The sequence below is a fragment of the Leucoraja erinacea genome, chromosome 5, assembly GCF_028641065.1.
Source record: "Leucoraja erinacea ecotype New England chromosome 5, Leri_hhj_1, whole genome shotgun sequence".
NCBI classification, from domain to species: Eukaryota; Metazoa; Chordata; class Chondrichthyes; order Rajiformes; family Rajidae; genus Leucoraja; species Leucoraja erinaceus.
The window spans coordinates 63,653,727-63,672,876 of record NC_073381.1 but is presented as its reverse complement, the minus strand read 5'-3'; the positions used below and the strand labels follow the sequence as shown (position 1 = coordinate 63,672,876).

The following is a 19,150-nucleotide window of genomic DNA, read 5'->3' as shown; positions in this document are numbered from 1 at the left end:
AAGTAATAGGAAATACTGGAAAGGCACCATCTATATTGGAAATACTGGAAAGGTGACCATCTATATTACTAAAAGCCTGTTCTTGACCACTTCTGTATATTGACCTGTTCTGTATATTGATTTTAGAAAAAACGTTGCCACTTACGGCTGTGATTTTTGGCCATCTTACTCAGAGTCCCCGTCCGCTGCCCAGGACAAGAGAATTTTTCCCATCGATGAAAAATAAAAGAGTTATTAGTGTTTAAAAAATGTTGAGATTCTCTCTCCTGAAGGCCTTCGGGAGGGACTATAAAACCCGGAAGAGTTGAATGCCTCAGTCAGTCTCTGCAAGATGGGGGAGCGAGATGGTCACGTCTCTCAGTCTGAGCTGTGAATAACACTGAACACATGCCTGCTAAACTGTGATTGGTTTTACTGACCTGTCAGTGACCTTAATGTGGTTGGAAAATATGGTTTGGAAATGCTAAAGCTTTGTTGCCTTTGGTTTGGAAATGCTAAAGCTGTGTTGCCTTTGGTTTGGAAATGCTAAAGCTTTGTTGTCTTTGGTTTGGAAATGCTAAAGTTGTGTTGCCTTTGGTTTGGAAATGCTAAAGCTGTGTTGCCTAATTAAAGTTGCCTTGCCTAATTAAAGTTGCCTTGCCTAATTAAAGTTGCCTTCCCTTCTATATAATTAAAAGTCTAATTTTGACCACTTCCTGTTTGCTCTTTATATTGATTTTAGAAAAAACACTACCAAGTACGGCTGTGATTTTTCGTCATATTACTCAGAGTCCACCTCCACTCATCAGGTGCCGAGGATTTTTCCCATTGATAAAAAATAAAAGAGTTATTAGTGTTTAAAAAATGTTGAGATTCTCTCTCCTGTCAATCACACCATGAAGGTCACGCCCCTTCTAGTGGGAGGGACTATAAAACCCAGAAGTGTGGGCATGGCTTTGTCTCTGCAAGATGGAGGAGGGAGAGGTCACGACTCGCTGTCTTTAGTGGCCTTGCACCCTGCTTGAAATATGAAACTGCACTTAAATTTGGTGGCCTTGCACCCTGCTTGAAGTGGTAAGAAACTGCACTTGAATTTGGTGGCCTTGCACCTTACGAAATGGAATTTCAAGGAATAGCTATGAGTCAACTGGCCAGCCGTGAATGAGTGAGCTGCCAGCACAACAGGCTTGAGTGACTGAGCCGCCAGCCCAATAATCCATTCGGCCCACAATGTCCATACTAGTCCTCTGGAAACCAGTCCCTTCAGCTCACAACTCCCATATTAGTGCTCCAGAAATATCTTATGCATTTTGCATGCCAGACATTTGTGTTTAATGTGCCAAGTCCCCCAGATCCCAAGATACATTGACCAGCATTGGTCTTCAGAATTACAAAATGGGCTTGTGGCTACAAGGGACATCTGTTTTGGTATCTTACATTCTAGGTATCTTACTTCAAAATGCAACAGCTGCAACCAACAATGCAAGCATGAATAGTCATTGAGCTTCAAAATATCACACATTAATGCATTGATACCTTCTGGAATTAATGATTACACTGAAATATATATGTATGAAATACATACAAAATATATACAGCAGGTTCAATCTATCTTTTTTGCTAAAATTAGTAAAATGTTGAAAACTTCATACTATATAATTGGCAAAGCACTCCAGTTAAAATCTTTAAACTCTAGATTACACATGGTTTCCCCATGACGCCAAAGCTGTGCCCACAGCTAGTTAGCAAACCAACTTTGACTTTTGTGCACATGGTGATGAATTTGTGATAAAGAGATGGGGCATGAAAGAGAACATTTCGCTCAACTTAGAAAATGACAGCTTACTGCTGCACACTTCAAGTAATTGGACAGATACTCAGATGGCACAAATTAAATTTACTGAGAAAACAAAGACAAGTAATTAAAAACAAACATTCTCAATTATGTAATTTATGTTCTTTGAAAAGCTGTTCAATATCTCCCAACCAGAAAGTGAAACAGTATAACTTTATTTGTCTGTGTACTAAACTATTTTGTGATTGTTCTTAAAAGCAATGGGTTTTATTCTCCTTTCCCTGCCCCCAGCAAACACCATGCCAAAATTATGTGTGTCTCTTGTGTAATAAAGGCAAAAGTCCTTTATAGCAACTATACATTTCAAAGAGAAAATGGACTTACCAAAAATCCCAAGAATCTGGAGTCACTGTCATAAGTTCCCGATCATAGCCTTTCTGTTCAACCAAGTACTGAGCAAAGCTATCATATATTAGCTGGAATAAAAGAAAATTCCACAAAAAATGATGACAATGTCATATATTCAACAATGTAGCAGATTGCAGATTAGAGATATCAACATAGGAATCATCATCTCAATTCTTCATGAAACTATGTTACTTTCTATTTACTTTAACTATTTATAGACAAGCAACAAATGGGAAATGTATATTAACATAACCAGAATAATCAAATTTACTTTGATTTTATTCTATTATATTTGTATTTATACAATTGTAGAATAATGTGCAATATCTGCTTTTTCACATCCAGAAGCTGCTATCTATTTGGTTAACAATTCATAATTAATTATATCATTAATTATTCCTTTGTGTCGATCAATTATGAAAATTTAACTAAAACAAACATAATATCCTTAAATTGTCAAACAAGACTGAATTTTTTTATTTCCAATATAAAATATGATTTAAATGAATTGCTCCACAAAAAGATTTGAGATCAGCGACATGCTTATGTTCTCTCAAAGTATTTACATCTAAATAGCTCAACATGCTGGAGTTCAAATGCATTGTGTCACAACAAAGCCAAGATGCTAACGTCTATTTCACAAGAGAGTGCAGATCACTTAGATCAGGGTCAATAATTGGTTGAAATCCAAACAAATATAAAAATATACACCTATGCACTCTTTGAGCTTTCATCTGGAAACTGCACTAATCCATTCCAGGCTATTTGGCCTCTCTGCATGATTTGATATGAGCTTTTGGGACTGCATGGAGTATATGTATTAAATCAATATTAAAATAACTGGAATAGAATGGAACAATGAAAAGATAAAAATTGCATGCAGGATATATTCTGAGATTTAAGTTTCAATGCACTACTACTGCAGGGTTTTGCTCTACACTAGAAATATTCAATTCTTAGACAATGACCAAAGAGGATGCACTGATATCCTTAATTGTAATAACCATATTACAGTTTAAAAGAGAAAAATAATGGATTTTAAGACTATAAGACTTTGTCACACATATTATATATTCACCCCATTTTATATATTTTCAAAATTCAAACATAGATCTGCTTCACTTCCGATTTCACTCAAGGAAGGTAAGATTTTTACTAAAACTCACGAAATCACAAAATTTGTAGCTAAACAAATAAAATTCAAATAATCTGCACACCACTACTTCCTCAGAAGACCAAGTAAATTCAACATGTCACCAATGACCTATCAATTTCTGCAGATGCACCATAGAAAACATTGTATTGTGATCCATCACAACTTGGCTTGGCAAATGGAATGCAATTCATTGCCTCAGAAAGCTGTGGTGGCCATCAATTGATATTTTTATGGCAGACATACATATAGATTCTCCATCTGCACGTCACGTTACCACGAGAAAGCAGCTAACATTACCAAGGACCACTTGCACTCCAGTCATTCCCTCTTCTCTGCTTTCCCATTGGACTTCTCGTAAAATATGCTACAGTTTCAATCTCCCAATCCATCTCGTTGTGGCCCTTGCTCTTTTTCATTTCCACTTTAGCTATAGCTGGAGCTATATCCTTTCTCTTTACAATACATGTTGGACTTGTCAATGGTTTGATTGCACTCATGCATGATAGGATTTGCTTAGATAGCACATAGCAAAGTTTTTCACTCTCTCTGTAGAGATTATGACAATAATGAAGCAATACTAATTAATCAGCAAGAGACTTGCTATGTGCAGATTCATACAGTCACATTAACACACAGGGGCCATACTTCCCAACCTCCTTTTAAACCCTCTAGGGTGCGGGTGTAGATCTGCTTCACTTCTGATTTCACTCAAGGAAGGTAGGATAACCAAATGCTTATGGCATCATTGTATTCTGATACAATGATCTGAAGAAGATCAGTCTGGAGAAGGGTCTCGACCCGAAGCGTCACCCATTCCTTCTCTTCAGTGATGCTGCTTGTCCTGCTGAGTTACTCCAGCTTTTTGTGTCTATCTTTAGACTTGAATTTCAGGTGCACTTCCTCATTAACCTAAAATATTTAGATTTTTTTTAAACGTAGTTATATTTTCAACGTTAATGCTCACATACTCATCTGCTACATAATTCAAGGATCAATTTTATTTTGAAACAATATTCTTCCACTTCAACACAATTGTTGGTTTACAAGAAATAAGCATTTGATTTGAAAAAAAACTAATTGACTGATCAATTTCACATTCTCCCTTGCAATGTCTTCCAGGAAATTGAGATGAAAGACTTTGCTGCAATTAGTCTTAAATAAAAATTCTTTACAGTGTAAGAAATTAATTCTTAATAACAGCCCAACAGTTATCACCCTTCGAAGCTATTATAAATTACCAATAAAAGAATTTCAGGTACATAAGAGTACATCACTTATGGGCGACTTATATCTTGCTTGAAGCTTTTGGAGGTCAATTAACTGTTCAAATACATCAGTTCATATTACTGCAAGCAACTGAAAGAGTTTCATATTCTCCTCCTTAGCTACTGCCAGCTCTGTTGCCTGGAAACAAGCTTCACTGATGTACAATAATGAATGCAGGAATTTAATGTCACATGACCTAATGGTACGAAATACCTCCTTGCTCCAATATCACCATGAAACCAGGGGACCAATCCTAGTTCAATGAGTGAAGAAGATGAAGCCAGAGAAATCAATAGGTGCACTGAAAATTAGTACCGACAGAGTGAAGTGATCGCACATAAATATCAGAGCAGAAGAGCCGTGCTTTGGACAGAATCAACTACAATATTAATGGGTCCCATTATTCACAATTGGTAACGGGCAATTAATCAAATTATGAGAAAACAGCTCTATATACATTCCTGTTCTTAACCTTGAAACAGCATAATATGTGATTATTAAACATAAGAAAACACTTGCAACAATCTTTATCTGGAAATAACAAATCAGTGATGCATCTTTGTCTCTATCTTCACTTAATGTAATCAGTTAATTCAACTCACTCCCCATGATAACAAACTGAACATAATTAATACTCTTAAGGCCATGGGCCAAAAAAAAACCTAGCCTCATGATAGCAGTATAAGAATGTTAACCAGGATACAAATGTTAAAGACAAGGCTGAATATGCTGAAGCATTGCCAACCACATTCAGCCAAAAGTGCCCAATGGATAATCTATGCAGGAAAGAACTGCAGATTCTGGTTTAAATCGAAGGTAGACATAAACTGCTGGAGTAACTCAGCGGGTCAGGCATCATCTCTGGAGAGAAGCATTTCTTGATCCGAAACGCGACCCATACCCTCTCTCCAGAGATGCTGCCTGACCCGCTGAGTTACTTTAGCACAGGGGTTGGCAACCAATGCGGCTCGTAACCTGTAATCATCCGACCCGCAGGCGGATTTTTCCCTCGTAATCATCTGGCCCGCTGAGCACCGCAAGCAGCAGCCGGGCGCCCCGAGCATCGACTGGGCGCCCCAGGCAGCGACCATGCCAAGCTCTGGCTGTACCGCATCCTGCACAAAGCGGCTGACACGGCCGCGCACTTTCTGTGAACTTGTTTAAGAAAGAACTGCAGATGCTGGAAAAATCGAAGGTAGACAAAAATGTAGGAGAAACTCAATGGGTAAGACATGCAAGGATTGCATGAGGCTGCCTCACCCGCTGTGTTTCTCCAGCATTGTTGTCTACCTTCTGTGAACATGTGATTTGGTGCCTGCCATCCGGGGCGGGATCCATGTGTACACGTGATTGATGTGGCCCGCCATCAGCTCACAGACAAGCGTCTCCTGCCCCTATGCAGAACAAGGTTGCCAACCCCTACTCTAGCATTTTGTGTCTACAGTGGATAAGCTAGCTCATCTTCCTTCTGGAATTTCCAACATCAGATTTGTCAACTATTAGATCATGAATTGAATTGAATAAATGTTATTAGCCAAGTATGTATACATACAAGGAATTTGCCTTGGTGCTTTGCTCACAAGTAACAACATGACATACAGTAGACAATTAAAAATAAACCATTCTAATTGAAACATGTGGAGATTTAAATAATATACCGGAGCAGAAGGAGGCTACAGACTTTTGGCTGTTGAGTAGACCCATTGCTTGTGAAAAAAAGCTGTTTTATGTCTGGCCGTGGCACCTTTAACAGTCCGGAGTCGCCTTCCAGAAGGAAGTGCGTCAAAGAGTTTGTGGCCAGGGTGAGAGGGGGCAGAGATGATCTTACCCGCTCGGTTCCTGGCCCTTGCAGTGTACAGTTCGTCAATGGGGGGAAGGTTGCAGCCACTAACCTTCTCGGCTGATCGAACGATGCGCTGCAGCCTCCAGATGTGGCTGAGCCAAACCAAACCATGATGGAGAAGGTGAGGACAGACTCTATGATGGCAGTATAAAACTGGACCATCATTGCCTGTGGCAGATTGTGTTTCCTCAGCCGGCGCAGGAAGTACGTCCTCGGTTGGGCCTTTTTGGCTGTGGAGTCGATGGTGGCCTCCCATTTAACGTCGCTGGAGATGACGGTTCCAAGGAACTGAAATGACTCCACAGATGTGACTGTGGTGTTAGACAATAGACAATGGCAGGGCTCGAAATTATCGGTTGCCCGGGTGCCAATGACCACTCAAAGTGCCGCCGGGCAACCTAAACGGCGAGTCATTTTGCCCGGCTTGGCAACTTGGTTTATACCGAAGATAGACACAAAAAACTGGAGCAACTCCGCGGGTCTGGCAGGGAGAAAAGGAACGTGATGTTTTGTGTCGGCGATGGTTGTGGGAAAGATGCTAAGTGTGGCGTGACGGAGGGTCGGAGCTAAAGACGGGCAGCGGCGGCGATGGTTCCACCGCCTCCTCCTCCCGCACCCCGCCCGGCCCGGCCTGTTAGCGGCAACTGCTGCCACTCCGCCAACGGCGCTTTCAAAACAGACCCTTGGAGGAGGGAGGTGTCGGTCAGAGGCAGAAGTAGAGTAGGGGGGGCGGGGGGGGGAGGGTGATTGGAGGAGGGAGACGAGCCAAAACACTCTCAACAGCCCTGCACCACAGCCAGGATAGATCCCGGTCTCCGGCGCTGCAATCGCTGCCGAACCGCCACTGGACCATCCCCGTCCCCGCCCGAGAGCCTCCACACGCCCGGGGATAGCCAGAGACGTCGGGAGTCAGACGGGCGCGGCGCCCCCAGACCCACAGCCAGCGCAGAGAAGCAGCGTTAAACCCAGCTCACTCTGCCTGTCCCGCCAGGTTAACCAAGAGTCCTGTCTGGATTGAGACAGGGCTGTAGGCGGGACTAGCACAGTTCAGATGCATTTCGCGCTGGATTGAGCTGAAATTACCGTTCACAGAAGCATCGCGCGTGTGTGTGAGTGTGCGCATGCGCGCGCGGCCGCCAAGTTAATCTGTCCGCTGTCCCCTCCATATTTTGGTTGCAATTTCCCTTCCTGACAGGTGTTGTCCAAGGAGCGCTGGCCTTCCTTCCCACCTCCTCTGCCCCTTGCTGTCTCTCACTCTCTTTCTCTCTTGTACGCCCCCTCCACTCCCCTTATCCTGAGACCACCTCCTCTCCATCCCGCACTGATCCCCATTCCTGTCTCTATTCAGTCCTCACTGACATCCCCTGTGCTCCCCCCCATCTATTCATCCTGCACTGATCTCCCTAGCCACCTCGCATTGATTCTCCTGCCACTCCCCATCAATCCTACTCTGGTCCCCCAATTCATCCTGTACTGACCCCCTTCCCATCCATCCTGCACTGCTCACCCCTTCATCCTGCACTGCTCCCCCATCCATCCTGCACAGATCCCTCCCATTCAACCCCACTGACATCCCCCGCGCTCTCCCCTCATAATTGTACCTACTCCAACCAACACTCACTAATTCCCCTGCCTCAATCCATCCAATCCACACCGATTCATACACCCCCCCCCTCCCGACCCTATTGTGCTGGAAATATCTTCAGAGCTAACATTGACTATGTTTGATAATGGAATGCAATCAAATATGTTTTAATTCCCAATGTTATTATTTGTTTTAATCCATAAAGATGGATTAAATAAAGATGGATTAATTACATTTTGAACACGTCAAACATTAAAACCGCAGTGTTCGATTGTCACTGACACGTTATTACAGAATTCATTTTAATAGCAAATCAATGCTGTTAATATGGAGTATCAGTACTGTAGTTATTTAATGAGCAACATTCACAACTATACGTTGGATTTATCCAGGTTTTACTTCTACAGTCAGTCATATACATCACAAATTTGGTCAGGAGATATTTCAGTTGAAATTTTAACGTTAATTCTGAAGTGGGAATGATGGAAAAAGCGTTTATCAACAATTTATTTTTAAATGGTGCTTACAAACTGGGTATCTTCATTGCCACATACATCTAATCTGAATGTTTGGTAATGTGGCGTCTTGACACCTTTAAATATATTACCAAACATTTGCTGCATTTATGTCCTTTGGCCATCTCTTGTTAGTTAGTGTAATGTTTAACCTGTCAGATGGGTATAGTCAGTTTTGTCAGCTATTATCATAAAATGCCTTTAGAAAATTCCTTGCAACCTGTATATTTTGTTGTGGATAAATTATGTGGGAAGCGAGAGTGTTTCTGTACCAAAAGCAATAACAACCCATGCTATGGCCACGTCTTGATAATATTCGGTCGTTCACAGAAAACATGCTTGTAGTGTGCATGGTTAAGCATATATGTTATCAAGGTCCAGGATTTATTGACACAGGTTGATCATACGCTGAATAATCCAACCACATTTTTGTTTGGAAGTGGAAAGAAATAATAAAAATTGCATTAATTACAATGTGTAAAAAGAGTTGAGATACCGTATTATAATGTTGCTGCATGTCATTGTGGTATATATCATGTCTTGATTGGTGAATATGTTAGTTTGTGACTTTATTTGAAGCAGAAAGAATATGTGAATGCATAATTCCGACTGGTAACTAAGCACTTCGTCCGAGCACTCGTCATGCAAGCCATCTTAAATGACCACCTAAAATGTCATTTGGCAACCTAAAAAGCTGCCAAGGTTGCCCGGCTGGCAACAGGGAAAAAAAGTTAAGCGAGAGCCCTGCAATGGGTGCAGGAGTAGGCCATTCGGCCCTTCCAGCCAGTACCGCCATTCAATGTGATCATGGCTGATCATCCCCAATCAGTACCCCGTTCCTGCCTTCTCCCCATATCACCTGACTCCGCTATTTTTAAGAGCCCTATTTAGCTCACTCTTGAAAGCATCCAGAGATCTGCCCTCTGAGGCAGAGAATTCCACAGACTCACCACTCTCTGTGAGAAAAAGTGTTTCCTCGTCTCCGTTCTAAATGGCTTAATCCTTATTCTTAAACTGTGGCCACCTGGTTCTGGACTTCCCCAACATCGGAAACATGTTTCCTGCCTCTAGAGTGTCCAAGCCTTTAACAATCTTATATGTTTCAATGAGATCCCCTCCCATCCTTCTAAACTCCAGAATGCACAAGCCTAGCTGCTCCATTCTCTCAGCATATGACAGTCGCGCCATCCCGGGAATTAACCTTGTAAACCTACGCTGCACTCCCTCAATAGCAAGAAAGTCCTTCCGCAAATTGGGGGACCAAAACTGCACACAATACACCAGGTGTGGTCTCACTAGGGCTCTGTACAACTGCAGAAGGACCTCTTTGCTCCTATATTCGATTCCTCTTGTTATAAAGGGCAACATGCCATTCGCTGTCTTCACTGCCTGCTGTACCTGCATACTTACTTTAATAGGCTGATGTACAACGACTCTCAGATCCCATTGTACTTCCCCTTTTCCCAACTTGACGCCATTCAGATAGTAATCTTCCTTCCTGTTTTTGCTACCAAAGTGGATAACTTCACATTTATCCGCATTAAACTTCATCTGCTATGCATCTGCCCACTCCCCCAACCTGTCCAAGTCACCAAGTCTCATAGCTTTCTCCTCACATTTCACACTGCCACCCAGCTTTGTGTCATCTGCAAATTTGCTAATGTTACTTTGAATCCCTTCATCCAAATCATTGATGTATATTATAAATAGCTGCGGTCCCAGCACCGAGCCTTGTGGTACCCCACTAGTCACTGCCTGCCTTTCTGAAAGGGACCCGTTAATCTCTACTCTTTGTTTCCTGTCTGCCAACCACTTCTCTATCCATGTCAGCAATCCATTTAATATTTTCTTATATTTTTAACATAATTCAGCCTTATCACTCTACCCCCAATACCATGTGCCCTAATTTTGCCCACTAATCTCCTATGTGGGACCTTATCAAATGCTTTCTGAAAGTCCAGATACACTACATCCACTGGCTCTCCCTTGTCCATTTTCCTATTTACATCTTCAAAAACTTCCAGGAGATGTCAAGCATGATTTCCCCTTCGTAAATCCATGCTGACTTGGACCGATCCTGTTATTGCTATCCAAATGTTCAGCTATTTCATCTTTTATAATTGACTCCAACATCTTCCCAACCATCGATGTCAGGCTAACTGGTCTATAATTCCCTGTTTTCTCTCTCCCGCCTTTCTTATTGTTGTTGATGGTGAGTGTGGGGAGGGGAGGGGAAGCTCTCCTGAAGTCTACAATCAATCCTACTTTCTTAAGAGCATTGAGCTCCAGATTTTGGGATGGCACCAGGACGCCAGCTGTGTCACTTCCTGTCTGTAGGCAGATTCTTCCCCATCCTGCATCAGTCCAATCAGGGTTGTGCCATCCGCAAACTTGAGAAGTTTGGCAGAGGAGTCTGTGGAGGTGCAGTCGTTGGTGTAGAGAGAGTAGAGGAGAGGAGAGAGTACGCAACCTTCCACAAGATATCGTTAAACTGACAACACCTGCACAGCAATAGCTATAGGACCAACAGACCATCTCTGAAGAACATGAGGAAGCAATCTTTTGGGTCACAACCCTTATTCTCCAAAGATGCTGCCATATTCATTGAGAAATTCCAGCATTTGTGTCTCCCACCACAATAATCTAGTAAAATCATAGCAATATTCTTTCATGTTGTTTGGTGAATGTCAGTGCTATGTGAGCAATTTACTTGTTATAAATAAGGAACATCTAAACTGTCTAATTCCCACATAATTTACTCCCATTAATTGTCAGAAGTTGCACTCATACGATCACTGTTGAGTCACTTGCCTCTATAGGGGGTCAACTGAAGTGGAAAACAACAAATATAATTGAACTGGTTGAGAATAACTCATTCTTTACTAATACTTACGAAATCACAAAATTCATAGCTAAACAAGTAAAATTCCAATAATCTGCACACCAACGCCTTTACTTCTTCAGAAGACCAATTAAATTCAACATGTCACCAATCACATACCAATTTCTGCAGATGCACCACAGGAAGCATTGTATTGGGATGCATCACAACTTGGTTTGGCAAATAAAATGCAATTCATTTCTTCAAAAAGCTGTGGTGGCCGTCAATTGATATTTTTGTGGCAGAAATACATATAGTTTCTTGATTGGTATGGGTGTGAGGGGTTATGGGGAGAAGGCAGAATGGGGTTAGGAGGGAGAGATAGATCAACCATGACTGAATGGCGAAGTAGACTTAATGGGCTGAATGGCCTAATTCTGCTTCTATCACCTGTGAACTTATGAAATACTCTGCCCAAATCCTCAAGAAATTACAGTTGTGTATGTAGCCCAGAATATCATGCAAACCACCCCACCCCCATCAATCAACTCCATCTGCATATCACGTTATCACAAGAAAGCAGCTAACATTACCAAGGATCACTTAAGGCCCTGTCCCACTTTCTGACCTAATTCACGACCTTTTTTACTCGTGAATATTTTTCATCATGCTAGAAAAATGCTGCGACCTACTTGATGTCACGAGTACCTACAACTAGCATCACAGCCTGCTACGACCTACCTACGACCTTGTGACGACTATGCTGTGAGTATGAGAAGGGCAAACTCAGCAGAGGTCGTGAATTAGGTCGTGAAAGTGGGACAGGCCCTTAACACTCCAGTCATTCCCTCTGCTCCCCTTTCCCATTGGACCTCTTGTAAGATATGCTACAGTTTCAATCTCCCAACCCACCTCGAGGGCGCGGTCGGCCAGACCCCAGACCCTCTCCTGCCATCCTCCTCACCCGTCATGTTCATCGCCATCACCATCCTCCTGGTCGCTGGTCTTCAGGGGACGAGAAGGAGCAGGCTCGGCAGACTCCCCTTTAATCACTGGCTGTAATTCTCCAATTTTGGTGGCATTTGTAAATTTACTAATCAACTCATCCACATTTCCATCAAAATCATTTATATATTTTCAAACAAAAGAGGTCCCAGCACAGGGTCCTACAAAACATCACTGGTCACAGACTGCCAACCAAAATAATACCCTTCCACGACTAACATGTCTTCTATTGGGAAGCCAGTTAAGAATCCAAACTATCGTGTCACCATGGATCGAATACATCTCAACCTTCTAGATCAGCCTACCATGAGGCTTCACTAAAATTCATGTAGACTAACCTCTTTAAAAAAATCTCAGTAGTCAGGCTAAAAGATTTATTTTTCCTTCATGCATTGTAGGGATTTAACTGCTAGCCCTGTGGCTCGTCACCGATGCGCAGTTTGCATTTCACATATGTAGGGAGGAAATGCAGATGCTGGTTTAAACTGAAGACAGACACAAATAGTTGGAGTAATTTAGCAGATCGTGCGGCATCTCTGGAGAAAAGAAATAGATGACGTTTCGGGATAATACCCTTCTTCAGACACTGTTCACTTGGTCTTTTTAGTCAACATAGCCTTGAAATCAACGTGGACCAAAGAGCTGTATTCCAGAAATGAAGAGTGAATGCCTTTGTCATGAAGGCAGCATTTGATACAGTTTGGCATCAGGGCCGATGGTACAACCAAATTCAACAGACTTCAAGAGGAAAGATTTTAACAGATGGAATCATACCATTTTTTTGGAGAATAATCATCCCAGTGCCAAGCCATCCCTTCCAGAATTCCTCAGGACAATGTCCTCATTTAACATTAAATGACATTAGTCATTTTAATACAGTGAAATGTGAGTTGTCACATTTTGAGAAGTCTAACATGGGCAGGACCTAGACAGTGAATGGTAAGGCTCTGGGGACCGTTGTAGAGCAGGAGTGCAGGTGCATGGTTCCTTGAAGGTCGAGTTGCATGCCTATCTACCTAATGGGTCAAAAACGTTTTTGGCACATTAGAAACAGAAAATAGGTGCAGGAGTGGTCCTTTCGACCCTTCGAGCAAGCATCGCCATTCAATATGATCATGGCTGATCATCCAAAATCAGTACCCCGTTCCTGCTTTTTCCCCATAACCCTTGATTCCGTCAGCCTTAAGAACTAAATGTAACTCTTTTGAAAACATTGGCTGAAAACATTGGCTGAAAAAGTTCAGCCTTCAACACGATAGTCCCCACCAGACTGGCCGAGAAACTACTGGAATTAGGACTCAACACCCCCCTGTGTGCCTGGGCTTTGGACTTTCTCACCGCCAGGCCCCAGGTAGTCAAGATGGGAGGGAATACATCAAAGTCCCTCACCCTGAGCACAGGATCGCCCCAGGGTTGCGTCCTCAGCCCCCTATTGTACTCCCAGTACACACATGACTGTGTGGCTAGGTTCAGCTCCAACTCAATAATCAAGTTTGCTGATGACACTGTGGTGGTGGGCCTGATCTCAGACAAGGATGAGAAGGCCTACCAGGAGGAGGTGGCTGATCTAGCTCTCTGCTGTCAGGACAACAGCCTCCTCTTGAACATCAAAAAAACTAAGGAGCTGATCGTGGACTTTAAGAGGGCACATCATCCGAGGACATACACACCATTGAGGATAAATGGGGATACTGTGGATAGGGTGAGCTGTTTTAAATATCTGGGAGTCCACATCTCTGAGGATATGACATGGACATCACATGCCGCAGCACTCGTGAGTAAGGCAAGGCAGCGCCTTTACCACCTCAGGCAATTGAGGAAATTCATAGTGTCTCCGAGGATCCTCCAGTGCTTCTACTCAGCGGCTGTGGAAAGCATCTTGTCCGGAAATATTACCATCTGGTTTGGGAATTGCTCTGCCCAGGACAAGAAGGCTCTGCAGAGAGTAGTGCGTTCGGCCGAACGCACTATGGGAACTTCACTCGCCCCCCTGCAGGAACTATACATCAGGAGGAGCAACTCCAGAGCCAATAAAATCATGGGAGACTCCTTCCATCCCTGCAACGGACTGTTCCAGCTGCTACGGTCAGGCAAACGCCTCTCCGTTGTCATGCTGTGAGAACGGAGAGGTTGAGAAGGAGTTTCTTCCCAGAGGCCATTTGAACTGTAAACTCCTATCTCACCAGGGACTAACTTTACTGAACTTTTTTCCTTCCGCCCACAGTATTTAATATGTAAAAGAATATGCGATTCTGTTTGTAGTTTGTTTGGTTGTTTGTTTGTCTTTTTGCACAAAGTCCGCGAGCATTGCCACTTTTCATTTCACTGCACATCTCGTATGTGTATGTGACAAATAAACTTGACTTGACTTGGCCTTCATCAATCACAATATTGAGTATAGAAGTTGCAGTTGTATAAGATGTTGGTGAGGCCGTATTTTGAGTATTGTGTTCAGTTCTGGGCACCATGTAATAGGAAAGATGTTGTCAAGCTGGAAAGGGTACAGACAAGATTTACGAGGATGTTGCCAGGACTACAGGGTCTGAGCTATAGGGAGAGGTTGAGTTGGCTGGGACTATTCCTTGGAGCGCAGGAGGATGAGTGGTGATCTTATACACATGTATAAAATCATGAGAGGAATAGATTGGGTAAATTACACAGAATCTCTTTCCCAGAGTAGGTGAATCAAGGACCAGTGGACATAAGTTTAAAGTGAAGGGGAATAGATTTAATAGGAATCTGAGCAGTAACTTTTTCACACATAGGTTGGTGGGTATATGGAACAAGCTGCCAAAGGAGGTAGTTGAGGATGGGACTATCCCACCATTTGACAAACAGTTATAGACAGGTACATAGATGGGACAGGTTTAGAGCGATGTGGACCAAACACAGTCAGGTGGGACTAGTATGGCTGGGACATGCTGGCTGGTGTGGGCAAGTTGGGCCAAAGGGCCTGTTTCCACGCTGTATCACTTCATGACTATGACTCAATGGCAAAATGCTGGGGTAACTCAGTGGGACAGGCAGCGTCTCAAGAGAAAAGGAATGAGTGACGTGTCGGGTCGAGATCCCTCTTTAGACTGAAGAAGGGTCTCAACCCGAAACGCCACCCGTTCCTTCTTTCCGGAGATGCTTCCTGCCCCGTTGAGCTACTGCAGCATTTTGTATCTATCTTCGCTGTCAACCAGCACCTGCATTTCCTTCCGACACATGAAATACTCTCCACCAGCAGTAGAGCTCTAACACCATCCACCATCAATACACCATGGAATAACTACCATCTCCAACATGTACAGCAATAATTCACCAAAAATGACAAATCAGCACATAAACCACTGACCTCTACAACCATGAGAGACCATGAGAGACAAAGTATATGGTACACCTGCAGATACAGTTCCAACTCACATACCATGCTGATTTAGAAATATATTGCTATCCTTTCCTCGTCACCAGGTCTAAATCCTGGACTTCTATCCAATCACTATGAAAGTTGCAGAGCCTTACCACCACCTTCTTAGATAATTTGCTGAGATGTAACATGTCATGCTGAGGCTTTATTAAGTGCTGGTGAGGCCACATTTGGAATATTTGTGAGCAGTTTTGGGCCCCATATCTGAGGGAGGATATGCTGGCGTTGGTGAGGGTTCACAGAAGGTTTCGGACAATGATCCCGAGGATGATTGTGTGAACGTATGAGGAGTTTTTGATAGCACTGGGCCTATACTCGCTGGTGTTTAAAAGGATGACTGCACACCTGTACATGGTACTAACACCATCATCAAGTATGCAGATGATACAACGGTGATTGGCCTCATCAGCAACAACGATGAGCTGGCCTACAGGGAGGAGGTCCAGCACTTAGCAGCATGGTGCGCTGACAACAACCTGGCCCTTAACTCCAAGAAGACCAAGGAGCTCATTGTAGACTTCAGGAAGTCCAGAGGCGGCACGCACACCCCCATCCACATTAACGGGACGGAGGTGGAACGTGTTTCTAGCTTCAGGTTCCTGGGAGTCAACATCTCCGATGACCTCTCTTGGACCCACAATACCTCTACTCTGATCAAGAAGGCTCATCAGCGTCTCTTCTTCCTGAGGAGACTGAAGAAGGTCCATCTGTCTCCTCAGATCCTGGTGAACTTCTACCGCTGTACCATCGAGAGCATCCTTACCAACTGCATCACAGTATGGTATGGCAACTGCTCTGTCTCCGACCGGAAGGCATTGCAGAGGGTGGTGAAAATTGCCCAACGCATCACCGGTTCCACGCTCCCCTCCATTGAGTCTGTCCAAAGCAAGCGCTGTCTGCGGAGGGCGCTCAGCATCGCCAAGGACTGCTCTCACCCCAACCATGGACTGTTTACCCTCCTACCATCCGGGCGGCGCTACAGGTCTCTCCGTTGCCGAGCCAGCAGGTCGAGGAACAGCTTCTTTCCGGCGGCTGTCACTCTACTCAACAACGTACCTCGGTGACTGCCAATCACCACCCCCCCCCCCCCCCCCCCTCCCCCCCCGGACACTTATTATTTTTTATTCAAATCGTTTGCTATGACGCTCTTCAAGGGAGATGCTAAATGCATTTCGTTGTCTCTGTACTGTACACTGACAATGACAATTAAAATTGAATCTGAATCTAAATCTGGATGAGGGGAAGTCTCATTGAAACCTACGGAATAATGAAAGGCTTAGAGTGGATGCGGAAAGGATTATTCCAGAAATGGGAGAGTCTAGAACCAGAGTGCACAGCCTCAGAATAAAAATATACCTTTAGAATGGAGATGAGGACTTACTTTAGCCAGAGGAATCTGTGGAATTAATTGCCACAGTTGTAGAGTCTAAAACAGTGGGTACTTTTAAAACAGAGATTGATAGGTTCTTGATTAGTAAGGGTTACGGAAAGAAGGCAGGAGAATGGGGTTGAGTGGTAAATATCGATCACTATGGAAGAGTGGCAGAGTAGACCCGCTGGGCCAAATGGCCTTATTCTACTCTTATGTTGTATGCTCCTAAATAATAGGAATAAGCAATTACTGCCCTAGCCTACAAAGTCACATAGAATGAACAAAGAAATAAATATTCCAAATGCAGTGCAGTATGTACCAAAATTAGCCATACATCTAACCATGGTGCTGAACTACAACTTTAGCATGACAATACAGAACCGATTTTGCACGCAAAAATCCGTACAAATACATTCCTGCCCGTTACTGCCCTGTCAGATTATCCTGCATCATCAGCAAGGGGTTTGTCCGCCTAAAGAAATCTCAATGCACCTTTACTCCCCGGCAGTGTGCAACTTTTCCACTGTGTTGGAGTACATTTCAAAACAAATTAATTCGCTGCATACGCAGAGTGGACTATGCTGAGACGTGAACCGGATTGATGAGCGCACTTCCGCAATCCGAATCCCATTCACCCTTGCATCTACCTTTGCTCAAAATATTATCCAAAATGGGCAGGTGGGGGGTGGGGGCAAAACAACCAAGATAGAGACGGTTCGAAGGAATGGTATGAATTAGTACCACGAATGAAGGAATTAGTAGTAGCCCGATTAATTACCTCCCATCCCATTCATTACCACGCATCACAGCTATCAGAACCATGACAGTGTGGTGATGTGCACCAGGAACAAGACGCAAAGTTGAAAAGATTGTATTCAGTGCTGAAATGCCAGCGTTGCCATGGATCGGAGGGGATGGGGGCGTGGTAAAGGATGACATGTTTACAATTTGGGTTACTTTCAGAAAATACTCCGACAAGGTGTCAGAAGCCGGAAACTCAGGGGAAACAATTGCAGGACATAAATGAGCAGAGGCTGCCGAGTTCGGCCGGGCAACTTCACGTTGCACACCCAGGGAGATGCAGATCCGTGGCCCGGCTTGGCGATGCTGCAGCGGCCCCGGGGAGCGCGGCGCTTCCCCCGCTGCCGGCTGCACGGTGAAGGGCCGCGCCGCCGCTTTCCCCAGCCCCAGCCCCAGCCCCAGCACCAGCCCCGGCACCGGCACCGGCACCGGCTGCTTGGCCCGGGGCGTCTGAAACACGATCGGCCGCGGCAAACTCACCGCGAAGGTAGCGGTCACGTTGTAACGGCACAGAGTATGATCCAGATCAAAGCCGATCACATCACAGTCGGCCAGCGAGAAATCTTCGGCCCTGGCCATGGTGATGGTGGCGGCGGCAGCGGCGGCGACAACAGTTCCCACCCTCCCACCCACCTGCCCTCCCTCCCTCCCTCCCTCCTTCCGCACTACCGAAACCAACTGCCGCAACACGCGCGTCAACGCACGCTCCCGGGGAGGAGCCAAACGGCGCGGGGGAGGGGCCAGCGCTCCCGGGGGGGGGGGGGGGGGGGGTAGGGGGGGGGGGTCTGTACCCCAGTGGGAGGGGCCTGGGTACCTGACGTATTCCCCCCCCCCCCCCCCCCGTCCAGAGGAGGTACCAGAAGACCCGGAGATAAGGCCTGAGTGTCAAGGTTTGGGTGAGGACCAAGTGGAAGTGGGTCAGAACACCTGAAGTGGCTCCTCTGTACCTGGAGTTTTCATAAATGATAGGAGCAGAATTTGGACCATTGGTCCCATCAGGTAGCAATGTTACAACATTTTGAGATTTTATAAATCAAGTAGTAAAGTAGATGAGCTTGAGGCTCAGTTAAAGGTTGGTAGATATGACGTGGAGATTACTCAGACATGGCTGCAGGAGGATCGGGTCTGGGAACTTAATATTCAGGGCTATACATCCTATAGAAAGGACAGGCAGGTGGGGAGGAGGGGGGGT

At 44.4% G+C, this 19,150-nt stretch overlaps 1 protein-coding gene across 1 annotated transcript in view; it reads right to left on the bottom strand.

Annotated features, from left to right (window-relative positions):
* nt5dc1 (5'-nucleotidase domain containing 1) overlaps positions 1-18,584 on the bottom strand; it is a 439,504-nt gene extending 420,920 nt beyond the window's left edge. The window contains 2 exon segments of the mRNA XM_055635784.1: positions 2,159-2,250; positions 18,439-18,584. Coding sequence (XP_055491759.1) covers positions 2,159-2,250; positions 18,439-18,537 — 191 coding nt within the window. The 5' untranslated portion in view covers positions 18,538-18,584.
* Between the last annotated feature and the right edge of the window lie 566 nt (positions 18,585-19,150).